This window comes from Anneissia japonica, unplaced genomic scaffold, assembly GCF_011630105.1.
Source record: "Anneissia japonica isolate Jap-2015-1 unplaced genomic scaffold, ASM1163010v1 scaffold665_len1252844_cov201, whole genome shotgun sequence".
In the NCBI taxonomy this organism is placed as follows: domain Eukaryota; kingdom Metazoa; phylum Echinodermata; class Crinoidea; order Comatulida; family Comatulidae; genus Anneissia; species Anneissia japonica.
Window position 1 is genome coordinate 429,361 of NW_022757135.1, and position 27,556 is coordinate 456,916.

The 27,556-nt window shown below is 32.4% G+C and overlaps 1 protein-coding gene across 2 annotated transcripts in view; it reads left to right on the forward strand.

The window, feature by feature from the left end:
• The window catches only part of LOC117124425 (semaphorin-5A-like), a 75,799-nt gene that overhangs the window by 12,134 nt on the left and 36,109 nt on the right, over positions 1-27,556 (forward strand). For both annotated transcript variants that reach the window (XM_033270650.1, XM_033270651.1), the window contains exons 5-8: positions 1,788-1,886; positions 2,265-2,478; positions 7,017-7,105; positions 25,940-25,972. In XM_033270650.1, coding sequence (XP_033126541.1) covers positions 1,788-1,886; positions 2,265-2,478; positions 7,017-7,105; positions 25,940-25,972 — 435 coding nt within the window. The remainder of the gene's footprint in view (positions 1-1,787; positions 1,887-2,264; positions 2,479-7,016; positions 7,106-25,939; positions 25,973-27,556) is intronic.

A 27,556-nucleotide genomic window follows, 5' to 3' on the forward strand; every position in this document is an offset into this window, starting at 1 on the left:
GAGAAATACATAAGGGAAAAAAAAAAAAAACAACAGTAATTGATAAGAATGTAAGCCCATCAGAACATTTGAATAAAGTGGAAAAAGGGTCGCCACAACAAGCAAGCTTTATAACGGGCGCCCATTGAAGAATGGTAGACAATACCTTAATATAATTAAAGGATTAAATGAATTCTTTAATTATTAGCAACTTCAATTAAATAAGTGTTTTCATACAATGGCAATTGCTATTATAGCAACATATTTAGAGATTAATCATAACTTAGGATGCTATTTTAACCCTATTATTAATCTCTATGATTTGTTGGATTTCTGTTTTCTAATTGAATTTTGTAAATCCACAGATCCAAATTAATTCATTAAAATTTGGATTGACTTGTCTCCAGTTTTAATTAACTAACGTGACCTACTTCCTAATTCCTATATCTTAATTCAGTATTAGTCATGGAAAAGATGTTAAAAATTGTTTCAAAATAATGATAAAATTGGTAATTCATCAAATATTTCTTTTTATAAACAGACTGAGATATTTTCATTATTTAATGTGATATGCAATCTATTCAACCATAAAAGCACTGGTTCAATGATATGCAAGATCCTATTAATGTATGATGTACTGTATTTTTTTTATGTAGCTGCATGTTAATTTTTTTTTAATGTAATCTGAACACTAAAGTAGAAGATTAGAACAAAACTGTTTAAATATACATTTTAATAAAATTCTTCACTTTTAACAAGTTAACACTGAATAATTCATGCACTAGTATAGTTATTGAATAAATTATTTTAGATATTTGTCTTTTATGAGTCCAGAGAGGTCCTGTTAAATAACCAAAGTCAATATTTTCCACTTTAAAGGTGCGAAACCATTCGTCTGCAAGTCCGGTAGGACTGCATTACTAATTGCCGCAAAATGTCTGCTGAATGCTCGGCAATACACAACATTCCAAGCATCTTCATAATTGTCCGCTTGTCAAGAATTTCTGCTGATTATTTCTAATTTGGCAACCGCACTCCGGACGAACTCATGTCAGCTTGGCACAGTTCATAAACCAATTAGTTTGATTGTCATGTTTCAAAAATAAAAGTTACTAAAAATAGTAATTTACTGATTTCTAATGAAATTATTCAGTTCACGATCTGAGCCATGTTTAGGTTTTTCTATTTTCTCTCTTCATCTCGATATATTTTTGATCACTGGTATTCTGTTCATGGCATATTAAAGTCAAATGTTCTTGTCCGAGAAAGATGGCTGTAATGCTGTATCTTCAAAAACCTTGCCAAATTTTACTGTTATTATATATAGATGTTTATCAAAGTTCTACTTAGCTTGTGTTATTGCAAGTGGCTAGGCAGAATGCGGCTAGAAGATTACCGATGTGATAAGCCTACAGTATCTGTAGGTGTAATTGAACAGCTCTACTCCCTAGCTCAAGAGTCTTACACCACTATCGTCTTGAGGGTATTGCACTGTGGATGCTTATGATTTTATGACCTACTTTTGAGACTAAACAACAGCAAAGTATTATGTTCACTTGTAGATAAATCTGGAATGTGCTGTTTTAATTTCTTTTACCCTCTATAATACATCACTTTTCTAGTGTCTTAAAGTTATCACACCTATCAGACTGGTGTCGAATATATTTTGGCTCTATGTTTTTTGATGTTGACACTGATGATGATGATGAATTTGCATTTCAAACGCATAGACTATTGTAATATGCACTTAATAAATATACAGCCATTACCATTACCGATCAAAATTGTATTTTTTTTTCTAATTTCAGGAAAATTGCTGCAATTTCATCCGTGTGTTGCTTCCTAAAGATGATAGTGTGTTTACCTGTGGTACCTATGCTTTCTCCCCTCAGTGTACTTGGAGGAAGGTACATAAACATAATGATGTATAAATATGATAATATTGTTGGCATGTTAGCCTCATCATTGTTTATAATGAAAATGATGATACAGGTGATTCATTGTGATGAAGAAGATGGTGATGATAATAGTGATGAATGTAATGGTGATGGTGAAAGTGATGATGAAGATGATGCATTTCTTGCACATGACATACTGTTTGAAATATTTACCAACAAATACAAGTTCCCAACCAAGCAATGAATATTACCAATGATTTAAAGAAAAGTGGAGATTATAGATATTGGTGGTAGAACTAGCAACTTAATTTAAAACAAATATCAAAGAAAATATCCAGTAATCTTTAGGGAACAAAAACATTTGTTTTCAACATTGTTTTATTATAGATTTCTAACCTGACAGAAGTAAGCAGAACCATGGATGGCATTGCAAAGTGCCCTTACAACCCACATCACAATGCAACAGCCCTTCTCACCAGCTCAGGGGATCTTTACAGCGGCACTGTAATGGACTTCATGGCCCGTGACCCAGTTGTCTACCGTACCATGGGACCATCACCCCAGCTCAGGACCGCCCAACTCAACTCCAAATGGTTAAATGGTAATTAGAAAGTTGTGTTCACCTACACATTTTTGTTTCTTAATCCTTATTTTAAGGTAAACTTTATATTTAAGAACACCCATTAAATATGCATAGGGGTCAAAGTAATTCTTGCGTACGTAATTTATGGCTAGGCCTTTATGCTTAAGATTTTTTTAGCAAGTTCTATTGTTAGTTTTGATCAGTTTGGTAACCTTATACACCTGTACAATTACCGTATACAACATGTTTCCGATGGGAAGGCCGATTTTTTTCGAGAACACTGTGGGCCTGTCAGAGGGTGACCAGGGGGGAAGCCATTGGAAATTGATCATACAAATTTGGAAATACTTAACAAATGTGCAGTCTCAGATTCTGTATTTAAATTGTTTTTTTCTTTCCCCTCGACGTGAGGGGGACATTGATTTTTAACATCATGAATCGCCTATCACACTTCATTACCTCAGTTCTGCATATATTTTTTTTAAATGTTTTTTTATGTAGCTTAATACACAAGGTCAGTAACTCTCCTAGCTTTTCTCAGTACTTAATTACATTAAGTGACTGATTTTATGCCTACCATTGTTTTCCTGAATTATTGAGGCTTGGCTTGCGCTTCTGCAAGGGAAAGGCGCAATATAAATACCCAATACCAGTACCAGTACCAGTGAAACTTTCACATTTTACCACTTTCTGGGTCACTCGTTAATCAAAACATTATGCTTCAGGTACTATAAAACTCTTCACCCATGGTTGCCACTGTGTCGTACCTTATACAAAATTTGAATCATTTCATCCCCTGAAATTTAAATTATCAAACAAATTTCTAGATTCAGCTGTTTCATTTGAAATTTATTTCCTTCCATATAGCCTGCCAAATACATGTTTCCTTGACTCGTTTTGTGCTTCCTCTAGAACTGAAATAAGACTACTCTAATTAGGTACGTTATAGGAGGGGGTGAATCCTAGAATACTGGAGCCAGAATTCTACGCCATGTGATTGGACAACCTTCATAAATTATTTAATAACAATAAACAAAGAATATGATGCATAGCTTAATTACTGCTTAATGATGAAGTTCAATGTGTAGGCCTACCCTGGTTGGATATCGTGGGAAGTTTTATCCACTGATTGATTAACTTAAGCTACGAATTACTCATGACATGATGATGACCTAATATCTTTACAGTCCACTTGGATGTTTGTGTATTACGTGAAAAACAGCAGAGACTTTTTTCGAGCAGTCTATACACCCACATCCATCCTGTACTCGTCTGCACCTTCCTTTAAAGCCGCGACGTCGACACACGAATCTGAAACAAACCATTCAATAAAGTACACACACACACTCAAAGTAACATTCAAATTTGTACCCTTCAAATTCAATTTCACATTGCCATGATTTCATTATTGTTTAAATTGTGCCAGCAGTTTAGTGATGTATGCCACATGCGTTGAAACATTGAACCAGCCGATACATTGCCATGGAAACTACTCAAGGCATGTATAGGCTCCATAGTTTGTAAATTGTAGGTTTCATTATCAATGAATCCGATCAAACGTACGGAAGTGGGTTATACAGGAGACGGACACTCCCTTAGTGTTTCCTGTATTTCTGATTGATATTACAGATAGAAATTCCATATTCTTAGAGAAAGTGTTTTCAAAAATTAATAATAAATATTAAGTTAATTAATCTAAAAAATTGTGTTAACATCTGTTTGTATGATTAAAGTTAATTACTTGATCGTAGGCTTAATATGCCAGACTGATAATCTTAACTACAAAATATTTGGGTGCAAAGATTTCGGCTGGCATATGTATGTATATATAATATGTCTGCACATTTTGAAAAAAATATATGAATTATTCTAAAATTTTGTATAATCTTTTGTGTATTATCTACTTTTATTTACCTTAAATGTTATTCAAAGTACACCACCAATAATTTTACATATTTGTTCAATTTCATACATTTAACTATTTATATAATCATTGTTAATTTTTAATGCTAGTAGGAAATGAGGGCTAATTATTAATGTAAACAGGCATGAATGAATTCCAAGCTTTAGGAAAAATTAATATTTTGTAAGATATTACTGCAAGTTAATTTGCATTTCCGCTATAAAATAATATAGTTAATTCTGCCCCAGGTCGTTTATTAACTCTGAACAGTCAACCAAAATACTTTTCAACATTAGGTGGCTGTTATTACTTACTGCTTATATGAAGGCGGTATAAGGTTGTAAAATTGAATGTGAAAATGATTGGTTTCATAGCCTTGGGTGTATCCATAATTATCTAACCAATATTTGATGCGCATTTCCCATATAATTTTCTATTTAATGGACTTTTTTAGCTTAAATTTCCCAGGGGCACACTAATAGACCTATTTAATTTAATCGACTTATACACACCATGTGAACGGCTATATTATGTGAATGGCTTCTATTCTTCTTAGGAACTCCACTGGTTGCCCTTTAAGCAAAGGGCTATCTTTGAAGTTCTTGTTGCTGCCTTTAAATCTCTGTCTGGATTAAGTCCCCATTGCATCTCAGAATTTTTGGCGATCCGCAATCTGACATTTTATTTGTATCTTCTTGCAAAAACGGCCTTGTGAAAAACAACAATATGGTGATACAAGTTTTTCCATTTTAAAATAAAGTTATTGTTATAATGTATAACTAACGTTGTACAATTGAGGATGATAATAATAAAGAAAAATAATACGTATTAGAAGAATTTATTGTATTATCAGACAAATAAATTGTTTCTACATTCACAAGTGTATTGAATGAAATGTATAATTTTGCCCTGCTGCAAAACTGTGTTTGACGTACAATTGATTTCATATTTTGAAAACAATTTTTCTGATTGCCAAACACATATTTCGTTTTCATTTCCGGTTTTATTTCATCTGCCAAAGAAAAATAAATTAAAAAAAAAAAAAGAAGAAACGTTTAAAATATAGTTTCTTAGCAGAAATATGTCCTCAGAGACTGTGCATGAAGTGTGATATATGGCTGCAAGTGGTTAATGTGATAGTTGCAGGAACCTTGACTTAAATGTTACCCCCAGCCAACATTACAGCCAAGGATATCTCTGAGATAAAATCCAAAAGGATGCAATCGAACACTCAGACCATCAGAAACGTCATAATACTAAGAATTTTAAATTTAATTGTTTACTTCCTGTATCATTGCTTTTCACTCTTCATTTTCTTCTTTTCACTCTTTTTTTTTTTTTTTTATATAAAAACCAGTAACATTTTGCCCAGACTGAGTGTTGTTATTTTTTTGCCAATATCATTCTCAAAATGTTCTTATTTTATTCTTATTTTGCACACTTTTCAAAGATAGAAAATTATTATTGTACCACAATATATTAATTTACTGTATTTAGAGAGTATATTACAAAGTCACATCTATTCACATAAGGTGCTGATAAGGCTAAAAGAATTTAACAGTATTAACCTTTTTATCATTTATTTATTTATTTATTTATTTTTTATTTTATTCTGCCTTTAACGTGATAACACTTTCAGTGACGCAGCACTGATCTCACTAGTGGATCACATGAACAAAAAAGTAGAACAAAAACAAACATAAAAAAAATATACAGAAACTTAACTAAAATAAAAAAGAATCAATTCAAATGAATTAAAAAGAAGGCAAGAGAACAGAGGGTGGTCAGAAATATATAATTAGTTTTCTGTTTTGATCAAAGTTTAGAAATTTTTAAGTTGGATATCTTTTAATTCTATTTTAATTTGGTTTGGAAGTTCGTTCCAAGCCTTAGTTGCACGGTATAAGAATGTTCTCTTGCCTTGAGTGAGTTTCCATTTTATCTCCATCAAGGTGTTGTTAGATTTATTCCTAGTGCACTGAGAGTGGCTATTTTGATTAAAAATGAATTAGTTACATAGGTAGAATGGGGCAATTCCTTTCAGGCACTTAAAAGTGAGTAATAATAGGTGTTCCTTCCACCTATCATTTAACCTATTCCATCCTAAATCATCCATTAAATCCTTGATGGGTGTTTTAATGTTGACTGAAAGAATAATTCTTCCTAACCTATTCTGGAGAATTTGGAGCTCATTTAAAAGATTAGTTGTAGTGTTAGACCAAATGCAACTGCAATAATCAAATAAAGGCATTACAAGTGCATTTGCTAACATTTTAGTTGTGTTGAAAGGTAGGAACTGTTTGACACGGCGAATGACACCAATTCTTTTAGAAACTTTTGAAGAAATATTTTCGATATGAGTAGCCCAAGTTAAATTGGAATCAAATTAATTAATACTCAACTGTCTGACTAGCTTGATTTGTTGGTTTTTCTAGTTTTTTTAAGTGAAAACCTTATTTGACATTTACCTTGTGTTCTTGTAAAAATGGTGTACTGTATGCTATTTTCTGTTTGCTAATTTCAGATTTAGTCTTTATATGATGAAATGATTTCATTTTTTTTTGTTTGATCCTTTACTTTCATTTGGTAACTTTGGTCATTAATTTTTTTGACATAACTTATACATTTTTATGTTTTAATATATTTTTTTCAGAACCCAACTTTGTCGCGTCCTTTGAGATTGATCCATACATCTACATATTCTTCCGTGAAACAGCAGTAGAATATACAAATTGTGGAAAGGTAGGTTCACAATCAGTAAAATTATTTTCAATTAAGGAAAAATAATAGGATTCTCTAAGAAGCAAAAAAATGAAATGAACATCATGGGCAAGTTTCTACTGATAAACAAAAAATATTCAATTTTTTTTACCGCTTTTTTAATGAGTGCCTAGACAGGCTGCATGCGTTGCAACTGCATTTTTGCTTTTATGAAAATCAGTTTTCACAGCGGAAATTGCATCACCATTTTGTTTATACAACACGTTTTTCGAACTTTCTTTCTCACCTCGAGACAATATATTTTCATGTGAGTTCCGGTCATGATGACAAGGAGGATACCAGTGTGTGGCGAGAAAGCGAATGATTTCGACTGCACATCGGCACAAGGAACGAGCAAATGAATGAGGGCAACGATAGGCCCAGAAGAATGGAGAGGCCTAGGTCCAATATCCCCCTAAAAATTTTTTACAAAACGAGTAATTTCGTCACTCCGCATGTTTGTTGACGTTTTAGCTTATAGGCCTAGGATATGAACAAAAGGACTAATAAATTTGAATCGATCTAGCTTTGTAGTGGTTTGACTTGGAGGTCACATTTCACCTGATATCGCTTTTTGTGTTGCAGGTAAAAAGTTCACAACAAAAATTGGTTATTTGCCGTTCAAACACGCTATTCATTGCGGGTCTTTAATCGATTTTTGAACTGGTCCTGTTTCTACTGCGAGAAAAAAAGCGATTTTTTGAAAAGCGATTTTTTTCCCTTCCAGTAGAAACAGGCCCATTGAAATCTTGATGATGACTACAAAGTGGTAAACATTGCCATGTGGCAGGGCAACCCACCCATAGACAGGTCCACGACCCCTGCTCCAAAAGTTAAGTAAACCTGGTTTTCGATGACTGTATTTTCTTTGCATATGACCTGAATATTGACCTATAAACTTATGAACCTTTAATGTGTTTTGTGTTAAAGGCCCTATTCTGCAATTACTCATATGTTTTCTATTGAAGTTCTGCACTAACCCCCTAATAGGTATGGTCAATCTGAAATTACTTAGATTAATTTATCCCACTGTGATGTCATCTGTTCATAGTGAACTATAACAAATATGATTCTAGTTTCCAGATTTGAAAGTAAATATTTAGTTTGCCCTACAGAACTACTGTAATTGTTCATTGTGTTGTGTTGTGTTGTTTAAGGCTTGTCATGAGTATATTCATATGGTCTTAGTTATACCTGGTAACAATTATTTGATCAATATCATAAAATCATGTATTGTTTAGAATTTTTGTCCCATGTGTCATTAGAGAGTTGACATTGTCATTATTGTTGTCTTCATGTGAATTTGATAACTATTAAGACTTCAATTTTACCTTCAATTAGAAGTATAGAAAGAAAGTATTTTGTTTAAAAAGAATGGCAATAAAAAGCTTAAATTACTTGCAGAAATGTGAATTTCATATTAAAAATAAATTATTCAATTACTTATAACAAATGTATCACTTGTTAACTGCACCTACCTTACTTACCTATGTTACCCACCAGGTCATACTAATGCTGCACATGCTCAGTGCAGGTGTTTCTGTCTCCTGTCTCTCTGAATATTAATATTTCAAATCCATTTCAATTTAGTATTTTCAATAATTAATAATATTTTATTGAAGACAAGGAGATATAAAGATTAAATAAGAACTTATGTTTGAAATTTGATCTTTATTTTAAGAGAAATTGGAGAAATAAAAAACATATTAAACTTAGTTTGGAGAAAAAAGGTCTTCATCAATTATAATATAGGCCTAATATAATCATAGTATTTTTCTGTACACTTAATTTTTATATTAAAAATATAATTATTTTGTTTATTAAGAAAGTTATTCCCTATCAGACATGAATTAGATATGGGGTACTATAAGTTATTGGTCTCTTTGATAAATGGAGGTTGCATACTCGCAAGAATTAACTGTAGAATAAATTCCTAGTATTGCAATGAAACAGCACTGAAGGACACCTATTTAGAGGTACAAATGAGAGACACCTAAATTGTGGGCTACTTGTCCACCATCAATTCCACAAACCCATCCTTCAATTTGGAGACATTCCTCAAATGTCCATGGAAAATATTGGCTGTAATCTGGGCATGTAGGAATTCAAATGCTATAGACTAGTACTGGACCAGGGTTTATTGCCTATATTTCAATACCTTTAATATTTACCAAATATATAGTTACCATTTATCATCTGGTAAATGTGAACAGACAGAATGTTTTTGACAAATATTGGTTTAAACACATTTCCTTCAAGGATAGACAATGTCATATCCTTATGTAATCTATGTTTTTGTCTGTAAAGTAATTACATTATTTGTCAATTCATTCATCAATTTCTTTTGAATGAAATATTTTTGGATTGATTTTCACATTTCTTTTGTATTTGTTATAATAAGCCACTTTGAATGTTTGCACAAACTTGAAAATAAAACTAACGTTCGACATTGTACAATATACAGTACTACAATACGTTTACTTAAGACTAGTACTAGGTAACTGAAAAAATAACTGGATTTTAATATTGATATCAAAATTATGTGCAAGGATATATTTCAAACAGTCAAATAACTATGAAAATGATGAAGGATTGAAGAGAAAATATTTTAAATGAAAGTGCTAAATTTAGATTTTGAAAATTAATTAATTGAAGGTATATATTGTGGCCTGTATTTCTGCCAATAGGAAATACATAATTTTATTTGATTTGGAAAATTGAAATAAACTGATTTGTTAAAATTGAAGCCAATTCTTCTAACATTGGGCTATTATATATAAACATCATTCCTGATAATGACATAATTAATGTCGAAATTTTAAATCCTGACACAATGGTGTGCATTTCGATACATGGAGTGTGTATTATACTATATATCTTATATTATATATGTTATTTTTGTTGTTTTAATTTAATTTTACAATTGCTGTGAAACTTGTAAAAGTGGGTAGGCCTAACAAATATGATTCTAGTTTCCAGATTTGAAAGTAAATATTTAGTTTGCCCTACAGAACTACTGTAATTGTTCATTGTGTTGTGTTGTGTTGTTTAAGGCTTGTCATGAGTATATTCATATGGTCTTAGTTATACCTGGTAACAATTATTTGATCAATATCATAAAATCATGTATTGTTTAGAATTTTTGTCCCATGTGTCATTAGAGAGTTGACATTGTCATTATTGTTGCCTTCATGTGAATTTGATAACTATTAAGACTTCAATTTTACCTTCAATTAGAAGTATAGAAAGAAAGTATATTGTTTAAAAAGAATGGCAATAAAAAGCTTAAATTACTTGCAGAAATGTGAATTTAATATTAAAAAATAAATTATTCAATTACTCAAATGTATCACTTGTTAACTGCACCTACCTTACTTACCTATGTTACCCACCAGGTCATACTAATGCTGCGCATGCTCAGTGCAGGTGTTTCTGTCTCTCTGAATATTAATATTTCAAATCCATTTCAATTTAGTATTTTCAATAATTAATAGTATTTTATTGAAGACAAGAAGATAGAAAGATTAAATAAGAACTTATTTTTGAAATTTGATCTTTATTTTAAGAGAAATTGGAGAAATAAAAAACATATTAAACTTAGTTTGGAGAAAAAAGGTCTTCATCAGTTATAATATAGGCCTAATATAATCATAGTATTTTTCTGTACACTTAATTTTTATATTAAAAATATAATTATTTTGTTTATTAAGAAAGTTATTCCCTATCAGACTTGAATTAGATATGGGGTACTATAAGTTATTGGTCTCTTTGATAAATGGAGGTTGCATACTCGCAAGAATTAACTGTAGAATAAATTCCTAGTATTGCAATGAAACAGCCCTGAAGGACACCTATTTAGAGGTACAAATGAGAGACACCTAAGGCTATGTTCACACACACGGCGTAAGACTGGCGTGGCTTACGCCAGGCGTAAGCTAATCCACGGATTAAAATTCCAAAGTGTTCACACAAACGGCGTTCGTTAAACTAGCAGTAATATAGGCCTATGTGGAATAGTTTTCAGTTTTAAATAATGTACGTGTTGACAGTAGTAAAATTAACAGTACATCATGAAAACTTTTAAATCTGTGAATTGTTCGAGGTGAACTTATATGATTATTGTATTTTAAATGAACAATTTTACTTTTGATTTTTCAGCTAGCATTGTTGATGTTGCAATAGACAGTCTAAATGGTTAAAATATCTTACAAAACACAATAAATAAATCATATACATTATAACTAAGTAAAATGCAATAGAAAAGGAAGCCCCTTACCATTTCATTTATAGAGAGCACAGAAAGAGACCAAAGTTGCTAATATATTGCAATCGTGATTGGTCAATCTCTTGAAATGAGGTCAAATCATTCAAGCATCACTGGCGTTAGCTCAGTGGCGTTAGCTAATCTGGGGTCTGCAGGTAGCGTTAATAACGCCAAGGACGTGGCGTAGTGAGTGGCTTTAACAACGCCACTGCCTAGTTCACACACAAAGGCGTACGCTACGCCAGGCTTAAGCCAGCCTTACGCCGTGTGTGTGAACATAGCCTAAATTGTGGGCTACTTGTCCACCATCAATTCCACAAACCCATCCTTCAATTTGGAGACATTCCTCAAATGTCCATGGAAAATATTGACTGTAGTCTGGGCATGTAGGAATTCAAATGCTATAGACTAGGACTGGACCAGGGTTTATTGCCTATATTTCAATACCTTTAATAGTTACCAAATATATAGTTACCATTTATCATCTGGTAAATGTGAACAGACAGAATGTTTTTGACAAATATTGGTTTAAACACATTTCCTTCAAGGGTAGACAATGTCATATCCTTATGTAATCTATGTTTTTGTCTGTAAAGTAATTACATTATTTGTCAATTCATTCATCAATTTCTTTTGAATGAAATATTTTTTAATTGATTTTCACATTTCTTTTGTATTTGTTATAATAAGCCACTTCGAATGTTTGCACAAACTTTAAAATAAAACTAACGTTCGACATATACAATATACAGTACTACAATACGTTTACTTCAGACTAGTACTAGGTAACTGAAAAAGTAACTGGATTTTAATATTGATATCAAAATTATGTGCAAAGATATATTTCAAACAGTCAGATAACTATGAAAATGATAAAGGATTGAAGAGAAAATATTTTAAATGAAAGTGCTAAATTTAGATTTTGAACATTAATTAATTGAAGGTATATATTGTAGCCTGTATTTCTGCCAATAGGAAACACATAATTTTATTTATGATTTGGAAAATTGAAATAAACTGATTTGTTAAAATTGAAGCCAATTCTTCTAACATTGGGCTATTATATATATTCATCATTCCTGATGATGACATAATTAATGTCGAAATTTTAAATCCTGACACGATGGTGTGCATTTCGATACATGGAGTGTGTATTATACTATATATCTTATATTATATATGTTATTGTTATTTTTGTTGTTTTAATTTAATTTTACAATTGCTGCGAAACTTGTAAAAGTGGGTAGGCCTTACTGTATCTGGTTGGTTCTTTATCATTGCTGGTAGAGATATGGCACCTGTTCTGGTTAGTATTTATGAAAGCATTTTCTCTTTTATCTTGTCTGGGTCCTTGCCATGAGTAATGGCCTCAATAAACATTTATCTTGGAATTCTGTTGAATAAATTGGTCATCATTATTTGTGAAGATCAAAAATGCATTTATCTCTATTTGTCCTTAAAAAGGAAAAGTAAACTAGTAGTGCAAAAATCCAGAGCTGCAGTGAGGTTGGTAAGGAATTTATTGTGGGCCTCTGGTGCTTATTAGGACACCTTGGGGAGGCTGGGCATTTGAAAATCAATCATCCTAGTATATTGTTTTGGAAAAACTATGCCTGTCTGTAGACTTACAGTAGTACATTTTAATACCAAGGTCACTATGAACTTTACATTATCATATAGGCCTAAATCACAAACACTGGAGCAGATGCCTGCTTATAAGCTCTGACATTGGGAGGAGCTAATTAGGGAAGGGATTCTTCTCATCGAGTCACTACGTAGCTAGTGTGTATGATCTAGCTTCACGTAGTGTGGTAGAAGTATTCGCAGGTAGGATGGATACCTGACATGGGCCGTGTCGTGAGCGCTCCTTCTGTGGCCGGACAGGGGACAAGAGATGGACCAGTAACCTACACCGGGGTAGCCCCCTACTTTTCTCGAATGATGTACTGGGTTCTTTAAAGTGCACACGAGCTAATTGTGTACACTGGGCCTATGGTTTAGAGTCCTTATCCGAGAAGACTTGTTCCACCACCGGAACCATAGGCGAGCGTGCCGTTTGAACCAGCGCCGACATTATGGCTGTATGTCACAGTTACCCTGTCTTAACCGCTCGGCCAATCGACTCGCCAGGGAGGGGATGATGGAAAAATAAAAGAGTGCTAGCTAGGGGAACGAGGTAATTATGTGATTATACCACTGGAATACACTCAGCTTTCTGTGGTTGGAGGAAGAAGGTATGCCATAATTTTTCAGCCAGTGATCAGTACATTCAAATATGTGAAACTCTTAGGTAGAAAAAGACGTGGAAGGTTAGAGAAACATGATGTGGAAAAAGGATAATATCAATAGTTGAAACCAAAACATATCTGCTCTATCAACCACTGCCATCTTATAAAACTAAAAATAGATTTCCCGATTTGATGAGTACCATAGAAGGGGCAGGTATCCTGTTCCATCTTTCTGTTCTGAAATTACTAGTTGCAAATTTCTATCCCAATATCAAAATATGAAAGTACAATTTACCTCAATAACTCATTTGATGTGTTTTTGATGTGATGGTAAAGTGAGAAAACATGAAAATAGCTCAGTCAGAGTTGAACATCAGATCTCTATAGTATTCGGTTCATTTATTATGGTAAGGTTTTATTAGCCCAACAGACATTTTATTAAGCAATTATATTTTAAATACTGTACTTATAGGCCTACTTGTCTGCTGACTTTAGTTTATGTGGTGTTCATGTACATAACTTTCGCCAGTAACAGCTGATCAGACACGTTTGAAAATAGATGAAACCATTTACCTGTTAGGCTATTTAACACATTAACTCTAAAGCAAACACAAGGCCCATACCATCACTATTATCACCCTGATGGGAGGTGACAGCCTGGTAATCTATCATGGTTTTTGTGATTGCCTGCCGATTCAATCATCAGCCAACCGTTTTTGAGAAAATTCACTTCAACAAAATTGCTAGAACACCTATCTTGTTCTGATTGACACCGTAGGTAGATGCAGCGATTATGAAAATGTCACATGATCTGGTGAACCATTACGAATGAACGATGTAATTAAAGGTATCATCGAAACACATTTTGGAAATCTGATGAAGATGAACTTATCAAGTGAAGATTTATCAATTAACCCATTTAGAATACTTGTCTGTATTTAGGATTAGAATTGGTTCTAAATATTAACAGTGTTATGAAGTGTCTTGGAGTAGTAGGTTAGACATGTGTTTTATCTATTATCAGTTTAGTGTCAATAATATGGCAATAGAAATCAATAAAAAGGATGAATTGCTCATTAAAAGATCAAAATGTTTATTGACTGCTAATATTGTGGATTGAAAAAAGGTAAAACTGTGAGAACCCATAACTCGCAGCATTATTGTGCTGCTTATGCATGTGGTCTGTGACAACCTAGCCGCCGTAAAGAGGCCATTATAGTAGCTAAAATTTTGCATCTTTCCACAGAGACGGGGCTGAAATTAACCATAGATTAGGGGTAGCTACTCTTCCGAAAGATTCAATGGGTTCTTTGAAGTGGACACAAGGCAAATGTGTATACTTGACCTCCATTTTAAGATTTTATCCAAGAAGAATTGGTTCTCAGCCACCCGAACTCTGTGCGAGGAGCGTCTCAAACTAGCGCCGGTGAAAAACTGTAGTTAGCAACGTCTCTGCCTTACTGCTAGTTATAGAAATTCTTATTGATTACCAGCCAAAGTAAGGATCAATGCAAAACTATACAAAGGGAAAAAAATTCTCATTTTGATTTTTAATTGAAAAAAGGATAAGATGAATTTCCAAATAAACAAGTTTTCAGATGCTTTCATTTATGAAATTGAATTTTAGGACTTTTAAATAGAACTGAGTACAGTATAATGATTCCAAAGATAAGGAGCCTCAACCTAAACAGAAAAACAATTTTAAGTTTTGTATTTTTTTTTTAGCCAACCTCTAGAAGATTGGCAAAATAGAATGCATGGCCATAGGGAAGTGATTTAGGACCTGTTATTAAAAAAATTAATTAAACAAATTAATTAAAAATATATAAAAAGTATTCTTGACATGGAGCGAATGAAGTTTGTAGAGATGCACCTGTACATGCAAAAGTATATCCCTGTTTTGTGGTTATCTTTTATATTTTTATTTTGAAAATTCTCTTTGGTGTTGCGCGGCATCATCACAGAAATGATTATCACTTAAAAGCTTTACAGAAAAGGAGGTTTCAAGGTAACGCTATTATTTAGTATAAAGGCTGTCACTACACTATGGGATTTTATTATTTGTTTGATCCTTATCAATACAAAATTGAGGTCTTGTATTTCTACCTCTGCAATGTAAACTTTATTAGGTCATGGTCCTCAAAACTACCTTTGAGGTTCTATAGGTTTTATGGCAATAAAAGTGGTGTACTCGGACACAATCATTAAACAAACTAACAACGATATTATATTAAACCAGAATTGTATGCGATGGCTTGGTCATATACGTAAACAGCCCCAGCTCAGCATTTTGTTTGAGAAAGAGGTAAAAGAGGCGTGCAATGGAGGAAAAAGTAGACCTGAACCTCAATAAGCAGCTCAGATCTTTGAAACAACAGTTGGATCTTAAAAATCTGAAAGTATTGCAATCCAGGCAAACAGAAACCCTTGGAATGATATTTACAAAGACGGTTGTACTCAAAGTCAGAAGTGGATTGATGATGATGATGATGATGATGATACCAAATTAGATAACCAAAAATGTGCTATCAACTGTTTTTTTGAGAAATTTTTATTATTTTGAGGTTTTTAATACTTTAATGGGCCTCCTTGAGCTTTTTAACTGTTTCAAATCAAAGAAATCGAAGTTAAATTAAGCATTTACTAAGTAAATATATAGGCTTCAAACCTTGAATATCGAGTAAACATAACCTGGAGTGAAAATAAATATAATTGCTATATTCTGTCAGTTTGCATTTTTGTTATGTATTTACTCAAAGTGACACCATTACGCTGGATTTGTTAATGATATGCCTCAAATTCCAACGCATTTCATGCTTTTTGTCGCTTTTAAGAACTTTAAAACCTGTCATTTTTTTGCATTGGACAACAGATTAGTTGATTGGATTAGTGATGCATTACAAATTCACATTTAAATTGGTTCAGAGGACATCAAGGGTAAATAGACTACAAGATGTTATGGGTTGTTTATTCTGTGTTCATTTTTAGAAGTTTCACTGTTGTGTTGCAATAATATTAGAATGGGAGGGTATTTTGATCTGATTACTTTCATGAATTTATATAAATCTATTAAACAGAAAAGATTTTTATTTAAATTATTTAGCTTTTATTTTATGTAGGCCTATAAAATTTCATTAAATAAATTTTATGTATACTGAATTTTTTTATGGTTTGTGTAATGCTATTAATAACAAAAGCAACAAATGTTTCATTGCTTAATCCCTCTCACAACAGGAAACATTTTTCAATACCATCTGTTGCTTGTCTACCTATTAAAATTCTAATTAATCATGTCATTTAAGATCTTGTTCAAATTCTTCCAGCATTGTTTAATTACCAAGACACCTGTGCCAAACATGACATCACACATGACATCCGACCATCCTCCTGAAAAATTGAGATAGAAATTGAATTAAATTTATTTTAATATAGGCCTAGAAAATCATCGATTCAAGTTTATGTAAATAATTAAAAATATATTTGGCTCTAAAAATATAATTACCCAAACCTCTGATTTACTATATTGCAATTGACATATTATTAATACAATGTCCTCTTAGTCACTCAGTTAAGGTTTGTTCATACTTCTTCTTTCTTTATTATCCAAAAGACAAAATTTAAACATACACATAAACAAATATGATATAACATTTTCTTATATACGGAGGTTGAAAAGAGGCAAGTTCATGCCTATCGAGCTCAACATCCTTTGAAATTCAAATTAATAGATAAATTAAAACAAACGCTTCAATAATAGTAATAAAAATAGTAATAATAAGCAAAAAACATGCCATTACTATTACCTTGCAGCCGCAAAAACCTTTAAAAGCTGCCCTGCCCATAGGCTGATATAATTTTGAGACACAACTAAGAACAGACAGCCCCTGTGGTGGACGACGAGAGTTGCTGGTAACGGGTTACTGGGTAGCACAGACACGAAGGGACCCTTAGGGGCAAAGAAAGTCATTGGTTGAGTTCCTAGTCCACATATCAAGCGCCCTGAGCATCTTACATTAGATATGTGCGCTATATAAAACTACTCTATTATTAGAGTAGATGCCAACTGATAGCCAGTACTTATCTTAATGTAAATCTAATGACATTATGTTGTAGCCAATTAGGGATAAATAATTCAGAATTATACATTATACTAATATATTATACTCAAAATTGTTTACTGTATTATGTTAACTCAGCTAAGAAATTGTAATGTCTCGAAAATACAAAAAAAAATATGAGGATTATCTTAAGAAAACATTGTAGTCAGATATATAAATGACAATTTATCATCACATAGACAATTGTGTAGGGAGAATGCTTGCTTTGTATAAATCATTGAGTGAGAAGAATGTAATCTATCGGAGTTCAACAGATGTCATAATTGTATGTTCATGTGATTCATAATTCATAATTGAAGATAATTTTATTGTCTCTAAAAGTAGAACTACCAAAAAGTTTTACGCTAAAAAATCAAATCTGAAACAATCTTTAAAATGACATACATGAGGAGGCCAAGTCTATAAAAAATCTAGACAACATTTTAAAATTCTAATGAAATTTTGAATTACTCATAAAAATAAGGATAAAAATTAATTTATCAACTTCAGTAAGAAACAGATCAAAATGATTTACTTTTCTTTTCAAAATTTTTACAAGAAAATCGGTTAAGGCCTAATTGATTACAAGCCAAAAAGGATCAGCAAAAAAAACCCATAAAAGATTGGTATTATCTGAATGTCTTCGCAAGCAAAATGGTTTCTCTTTCTTCAGTTGAAAGCAACTAACTTGCTTCAAATATCATGAACTCTTTAAATATTAGATTTTAATATCCTATTCTAATGCTTGAACACAGATGTACATTTAGTTAATTCTGTTAATTTAAGTGTAATTGGAAATAATTTGCTGAATATTTAGTAACATTGCTGCAATATTAATACATATATCTTGAGACAAGGATTTTTACTAGCGTATATTTTCAAAATGTCAAGATGACTTTCAAATTTAATGTTCCTGTGACTAAATGAGTTAATTACATCATTAAGTATAACTTGTAATATTTGACTATTACTTGAGTTAATTTACTCCCTAGGCCTCTGCTTTCTGGATTAGATAAGCTGTTTGCAAGTGTCACCTCCCCCCTGGGAGAAATTTCAGTTAGCAACAATTAAGGAATTCCTTGAGTCTGCTAATGTCACTGTTAAATTCCATTAAGTAAAAATATTAATTCATCAGTATATTAACCAGTAAATCTGTGTTCACATTAAGTGTTTGTTTTTCTTTCTCTGTGGACATCTGATTTGGATATGATGTAACCCTTGCACCAGGTTCCTAACGGAAGTACAGTACAGTGCTCTAAAAATAGATTGTGAACATTTTCTTTACATTTGTGACACTTTCCGGCCAAATGGCATGTTTACTTAATAGTAATTAGGTAGGAAATGCAGTACATGATTAGTTGACATTATTATAGTACTGTATTAGTAATATGTATAATAATATATCTACAATGCATTACAAAGGCAGGCACACACTGTGTTAGCCAACTGATGTCTACAAAATCTTTCCAGCTTTGTATATTCCAACAAGACACTGTCCCATGCTTTTTGCACAAAGACCTCTGCCTCTTTTCTTTGAAATGAACTCCCTTTATATTAAAAATTCATCTTTAAGTTAATTTAGAAGCCTATTTTTTTTAATCAAAAGCTTTGAGGGTCTTTGATCATCAATATTTTATTATTTTTGACTGATTGTCAGTGGCATTCTGAGAGGTAGTGCTGCTGGAATGTTCAGTAATAAAGCTCTTGTAGTGGGAAAACTTTTTGAGATTGGCCATTTGATGTCATTATTGAAAAAAACCAGCATTTTGTTAATACCTGCCTTTTTGATAACAAACAAAAAAACAAAAAACACCCACACTGAGCTACAGTTATTAACTTGGAAGGATTTTACCTTTTAGTACTACCTTTATCAATAAGTAATGCTTAGAACTTAGTTGGCTTCTCTATATCCCTGTCTCTATCTATCCTTTCTTTCACTCTCTTTTTTTGTCTATTTCTTTATCCATTAATACTTTGGTTGAGCACTTTGAGAATCATTTTAATCCCTAAATAAGTCTTCTGTGGGTGATAAAAATGTGCATGTCAAAGCTCTGCGTAGATGGGTCTATTTGAGTGATCCTACTGCGTGCATTTTAACACTTTAGAAACAAGTCTGCCTTCTGGCATTTTCAGAAGTTGGCTCATAATCGCAACCTTGTGACTTATTTGGAAATTTTCCCAACTTAAATTTCCAAAAGTTTTCAGAGTGTTTAGCTAATGCTCTGAAATTAACTAGCACCAAATCTTGTGAATTTTTAAAGGAAAAAACACACCTACATATGTGACAAAAATAGACACTGACAGTATGCGATAAAACCTACAGTGATAGCTTTTTAAAATGAGAACATTCCCTTCCTATGCGTTGAACGACATGTTACCAGCTATCAGCTTGTGGTCACACCAATGATTGTTGAGCATACCTCTCAGCTTGGGGTCTGTCTATTGTTGAGTATACCTCTCAGAGAGTGGTAAACATTTAGTACCATCTTTGTTTACAACATTCAAATAAATAATGACATCATCAACCTCCTGGTCTAAACATATGATCTATGTTATTTATTTAAGGTTCTTCATGTTTACTTGACTTGATTTTCTTTATTGGCCACCAAAGTGGGATTTTACTTGACATTCTTGAAACTATTCAATAAACAAACATGAAAAAAAGTATAGTAAGTTTTGTGGTCTCTTGATTCCCTCTGATTTATGTGGTTTACTCAGTAACATTCTCAAGAACACCATCACATTGGCCAAATTACATAAATTTTAAGGAGCACGACCGGTGCCACATATTTTTGTTATGTTTAAGTGAAAATAGCTGTCTCTTATACACATCTAGATGTGTATAAGAGACAGGCTTTGTATATTCCATGTAAGGCAGGGTATGCCGCTATTAGCCTTGGTTCGAGACCATTCCTGCTCAAAGTCTTCTTGCATAAAGACTTAAAACGGGAGGTCCAGTATTCATAGCTACCTCATGTGCACTTTTAGAAAGGTAGAGGGCGTCCTGTGCTCTGGTTCTGTTGTTTTAGAATGTTGTGAACATGAATAAGTCAGCTAATTACCTCTTTACGGCTGCTACACTAGTCATGGACCACACGCCAGTCTACAATTTAGCACAATGACTCTGCGACTTATGGGTTATTATCTTACCTTTACCACTGCCTCTTCTTAGAGGCTATCATGCAAGATTTCTGAACATAAGGGTTTGAATAATTTCGATAAATTCCTATTAATAATTTTATTAAATTCAATTTTCCCTAAAAAGTACTTGTGTATATTTCCTCCAAAACTACAAAAGTCATATTTCAATATATGTTTAGTATATTTCAGATTTATAAAAAATTTTGTTGGAACTGTGAAAGAAAGAAAGGAAGATAGAAAGTCTTTCCTAATCTGAACGCTTTATTTTATTCTGACAGTGTTAGATAAAAAATACAGAATAGTAAAATTTGAATAGTATCCAAATATAGTAAACCTTTTATTCTCATCAGTGAATTTTCTGAATAACTTCTTTCTCCTTACAAACCACACTCCGTATCACTTTACGCCTTAATTTGTAAGTTGACTTAGCTCTGAATAATCTTATTCCACACAGTTATTTTTTATAAAAAAATAACAAATCACTTTGATCTTGTTCCTTATCTGTGTGCAATATCTAAAGTAAGGATTAATGCTGATGCTTTTGAATAAAATTTGTTGTGATTTCACCAAATAAGAATGTTTTGTATGTATTGTATTGTAACTTTTCATTTAACCATGATTTAATGAACCTTTCTTAATTTGTTATTTGTTTTTCTTGTGAATAATAATATAATCTTTTTAGTGAAAGAATTCAAATATTTTTCTTAATCTTTTGAAAAATATTTTGTTTTGTGTATAATTACTGAGTTGCTAAACAACCTATAAACAACCATATTCTATGTAACTGCTGGTGTTACTAATGATGTAAACCACTGTCAACAACAAATTGTTTTTTTAGTAAAGGTGCAATTGTTGTACAGGACAAGGCTTGAGGACCTTGGGTTACAAATAAAATAATTAAATTTTGGCTGCAATATCTAATACAATAGGTACTGTATTACTCACACTTTGGCCTTAGTGCCTTCCATATACCGGCACTCGAACTTGAATTATGTGTATTTTATATACCCAATTTATTATGTAGAACATAATGTTATACAATTCTAACAAATTTTTGCTAGGATATCTTTTGGTATATTCCTACCAAGTTTAATCGTATTCGCATGTACACTGCCCATCCATGTAACAAAAACTAACTCGAAGCATAGTGAAAAACAGACTGCTCGTCATGAGGCATAAATTATGGTCGTAATTATGCACTATATGTCCTAAATTTACAAATACTTATAATAAACAAGATTTTACACAGACATCACGCATCATGTTTACATGGATGTGCATTTACACTATTAATTTGTTGCGTTATTATAATTTTGCTAAATGATTCTAGTCGTAAAAAAAGTAATGATTGCATTGATATTATATAGGCAAGGAAATCACAAAAAAAAGAGTTCAGCATGTTTACATTTAAACATGCATTATGATGAATTCTGGCTCCTCTTTAATTTTAAAGCATGTTAACAACATTATGTAGATAAAGACATAAAATTTGAATGAGAGGATCAAGGAGAAGTAATTTACAATCTGTCATCGCTTCATTAGTAGACATTCTAGTTCAGACACTTAATGTCAAGATAAAAACACTACCCTCGGAAGATCATGGCTTAATATTCATTTACAAAATAAACCATCACTTCAGTACTGAAAACTAAATAAATGTACCAATTAAAATAGCACAAGGACACTACTACCAATGCCATATTATAGCGAGGCTTACTTTACTGTTGATATATAAAACCTTCTTTACTATCTTGTCTCCTGAGTAGTAGTCTTGTTTATTGATGTTTGATGGAGGCATTGGTACTTATTTCTCTGTAAGTACACTGTATGACAAGCTAAACAAACAGACATGGGTAGGTTGTGGAAGCTCACCCATCTAGGATCTCATGTGTCCAGCTGGCAAAGTGCATTATTTTTACAAGCCACCGCATTCCTCCTAGGTTGACTTCAAAACAATAAGCTATAATTGTCATCTTTATTTGTATGTTTATATTAGTTAATGTGGCTATAAACCAACCCATCATTATCATCACTATTAAGCCTATAGGCTATTATTGAGTTGCCTTGGTGTAATTATTTATGTTAACATTAGATACCTGTTTTCTCATTAGCCAACAATCATATAATCTTTAATAAAATGAATATAATTTAAAAATAAAAGTATAATTTCAGTTATAATAAAGTCAATATTTATGTTTATTAGTTAAAAATTTAGTGCCAATTGTTCAAACTCGCATACAAAATGTTGATAATCATTACTGATTAAAAATCTTGATGCAAGAATCAAGCAACTTATGCTGAGTACAGTTTCTAAAGGTCAACCAACTGACCTCAGTACCCTAGTTGGCAGGAATTTTTTTCCCAGGTAAGTATTTTTATCTGCTGTACTTTTTTCCCAGGGAATTATTTTTATCAGCTCAGTTTAGTGACATTTGTATAGGTGTCACTTCCTATAGCTAAAATTTTTGTTTTGATTTTTTATGATATGTCTGTTAGATTTATTAATAAGTCTGTATGCAAGATTTGACCCTTTTCATAGGCCAAATCATTCCTCCCAAGACTCTCTTAAGCCTGACTTGCTATCAAGCAGGCTGTAGTCTTATGGGCTCCATCACAGGGAAATTCATTCAATTAAAATAAAAACAAACAAAACCGATAAATTACTATCAAACGGAAATTGTCTAAATTGTGTATCTGCCTTGGCTCATTTTATCCCATTGAATGTTCAGGAACTTGGGGTCTCATCAGTGGGCCTGTTTCTGCTGCCAGAAAATACCTGTATAATACAGGTATTTTAAAATACCGGTATTTTTTTTTGTCGTAGAAACGGGCCATCCTAAGAAATACAGGTATTTCTGTACCGCTTAAAAAATCGCTATTGATTGAGGGTACGTACCGGTATTCAGGAATGTGTAACGGTATTCACAGTCCCTAAATTCAGCTGCAACACAAAATACCTGTATTGGTGACCCCCGGAATGACCCTGATACAACCTTTTTCTCTCTGCTAGCCTAGCCAGCGTGTAGGCGCACGAAGGTACAAAATACTGTCTGTAGGCCTAGTGAAAATATGTGGACTGAAGAGATAACTCGTTTTTTGGTTCTAGCGTGGGGCGAAGAAAAGATTAATGGGAAGTTCAGTGGCACAAAACGAGATGCCATTATTTACCAAAACTTAGTAGCTAAGATTAAAGCGGAATTTGGAACTGAATTCAGTTCCAAACAAATAATAAATAAAATCAAATCTCTGAAGAGCCAGTACACTACTGCCAAAGATAACAACAACCGGTCGGGCAGGAACAGAGTTACATGCCCATTTTACGATGAGCTGGACCAAATATTGGGCGACCGGGCAATTCATAACCCCCCGTTTTTAATGGATGGACGGAGGGAAGTAAATGGTACGTACTTGTTTATTCCCCTTCCAAACTAGGCAATGGTTTTTCTTGCTATGTTGTCGTTACTCGCGTTCGCGGGGATCGAACGAACGAAGGCATGCCTGGGCTAGGTAGGTAGGTAGGTAAACTTCCGCTTCGCGAATGGCCTTTTGGGTAATGATGACGAAATTCTGTTGTGTTTTTGACAGAAACCAGACACGACCACCCATTAGAATAAGCTCAGATCGGCAGTAGAAATGGGGTTAGGATTTCAGTACCAGTATTATACAGGTATTTTGAATACCTGTATTATTCCTGTATTTTTGGGATTTGCAGCAGAAACATGCCCAGTGATCCTTCACACTGACTATGGACCACTTGGTAAACTGAATGGTAAAATGTGACAACACTATAAATCGAAACAGATAGATAAACAATTCTCCAAATGTGAATCATTTTACTATTGTGTGATAAAAATAAACTGATTGATGGCACCAAGTACTTGCTTCAAGTAAATTTCAATCTATTATACTTAACAACAAAAAAAAAACTATAAGAAACAATATTGTTGTATTGAGTATTGTACACTATGTTTACAGAAATATTTCAAGTATAATGTTTTTGCATCATAGTTAGGCTTCGTTTTCTTACTTGTTTTGGCATGATTATTGTTTTTTCCAACAGATTATTTGTTTAAGCATAAAAAACACATTTTACGTAGTAAGACAATAAATGAATCTTGTATCTGGGAGCTATTGGATGACCATTCTCATGTATTAATACAGTAAAGGAAGGTTTTAGAGTAATACAAATCAACTCTTCATTGTACCTCAAATTACCACGTAATATTATGTCATACAGTAATTATCTTAATTTCTGATTTTTCTTATTCATAAACTATTATACAAATGAAGTGAGAACTCATCGTTGCATGTGTACACTTGACACTTGCAAACAATACAGTATGTTGATGAGTCTGATGTTGAATTTAGTTGAGTAAAGTTGACGATGTGAAGGATTTTTGTGCACCGTATCTATTAGATTCAATTACATAAATATCTCTACATACTGTATTTCATACCTGATTTGTTTCAGATTGTTTCACAAGAATAATTTTAATACCTGTGATGAATAAAACCAATGGGAAGTTAGAGCTGTTGTCTTATCTTCAATCTTTTAAATCTTGTTTGTGATATATTCATGGATTTTTTTTTTTTTTTTTTTTTTTTTTTATAATGTTAGGTAATGGAAAAAATTGATATAATCTTGTAGTCTTGTCGAGTGTTCATTATTCCATGCCATACTAAAGTTATTATTTCAAAACTTAGACTTTTTATTGATTTTTTTGTAATTGTATAAGAGAATAGAAAATACTTTTACAATTACAATATTGTGCTGTATTTTATTGATTTTTTCCCAACAGGATAGAAAAGCTGTATTTGTGATTGTCAAATTCTTTAGTTAGAGATTACCCAACGTTCCTTGTTGACGAAACTAGAAGGATTAATCGTAACTTCATATGAATGGTTTTTTTTCTTCAAAATATCTCTAAAATTCAACATTAATTTTTCACAAGATATGGATGTCATATAATTTCTTAAACTTTTTTTGTATTTTTACAAAGTACATTTTTACTTGATTAAATGTGAGCCTCCATTGCCATTAAAATCATTTTAATTTATATTGCATTTTTTTCTTTCTCTTTTTCAGGCTATTTACTCTAGGGTGGCGCGTGTTTGTAAGGTAAGACAAAACTTTTGATACTACTGATGAAACTTTTGTTGTCACCAATGGTAAAGCTGAATTTCCTAAAGGCATTAGTCATGACAAAAAATTCTTAAATTGATTACTTCAATAATTATTAAAGTATTGTCTTAAAAATTATAACGTTTACACAATAATGTTTATGTCTGGACTGAGAATTTCTATTTGAAAGCTATTAGAAAAATGGTGAAATGACGCAAGCAAGATAGTTATGAAGACGTGTGGGAATAAGAATATGATGGAAAAATGATGAGTTTTGAGATTTAAACTTTAGATTGCATTGCCTCACTCAAATATGTTATTAAAATCAACGTGCCGACATTTAATTCAAATGATTTTTTCTCGGTGCGCTGTGATGTAGGTCGATTGAAAGCGCTGTCTACACAGACAAAAAGCTGTTGTATGCCCATATATAGTCATGATGTGCCTATATATGGTCATGATGTGATGTCATCATGACCGTATTTATGCATGTCAAATAAAGCTTTATCGTCTGTACAGGAGTTCAGTTTTATTCTACCATCTGTAAAAAATACTCTTGAAATACCAAAAGTAGTGGAGTGAGCTGAATTAGTGGCACATTGCATCTAATTTTATTTAATTACCAGCTGCACATCTCAAATTTACTCTGCTGCTCCCTTTCTAATAAAATGTCTCATCCAACCCCCATATATTAATTGAAAAGTTTTTCTGATTCAGTTATGCTCAATTACTCCAGAACTGCTGTGTTTAGGTCAAAGTAGAGGTAAATTATAAGCTTTTACTTGCCTTTTTCAATAACATACAGAAGGCATATTAAAACACCTCAGCTCGGAGGCCACTGAAGATATAAATTAATCAGTGGAGGGGGTGGGGGCACATACTGCAGGTCCAAGAGAGCCACCATGCTTCTAATCTCAAAATTTGATTGGGCCATTTGATTCAGAGGAACCATCAAGTTTGTTTTTTTTTTATGATGAGCATTTTATTGGTGCCATTATCATGTTAGAAAGAAGTTTCAATGACTACTACATATCTTACCATCTAACCAATTAAATTTAATTATAGAGTCAAACCACATTAGGAATTTTTATAGATTTTGCTATGCAAAATTAAGAAAATGTTTATATACAACTCTCAAAATGACCTCCAAACTGTTATATAATTGCATTATGTCACAAAGCATGTCTTTTACCAAGCTTTCACTGCCAAATTGCAAACCCTTGTTTCCGGAAAATTCATTTTACTTATCTTCAATTTCTATCAAAATTTGCTTCCTCCAATGAATTCAACAGGTTCTCTACTGTAATTATATGTGGTAAAAGTTTTCCTATTCGCTCAGAAGCCAGAAATCATGTAGCTTAAAAAGTATCATGACAATAATTAAACCCTTTTTTCAAACATACATGGAAATTAAATTTTTTTAACATTTCTTCTAAAAATAGTATTTTTTTTTGTTGCTATTGTTATTACTTTTAACTTATTTTGAAGAAAATGATGTAAGCTTGCATGTATCTACTATTATACTTCAAACTTCATGTGCCTATCTTTAGGAGAGAATTTCTTATTTTGGAACAAACCATT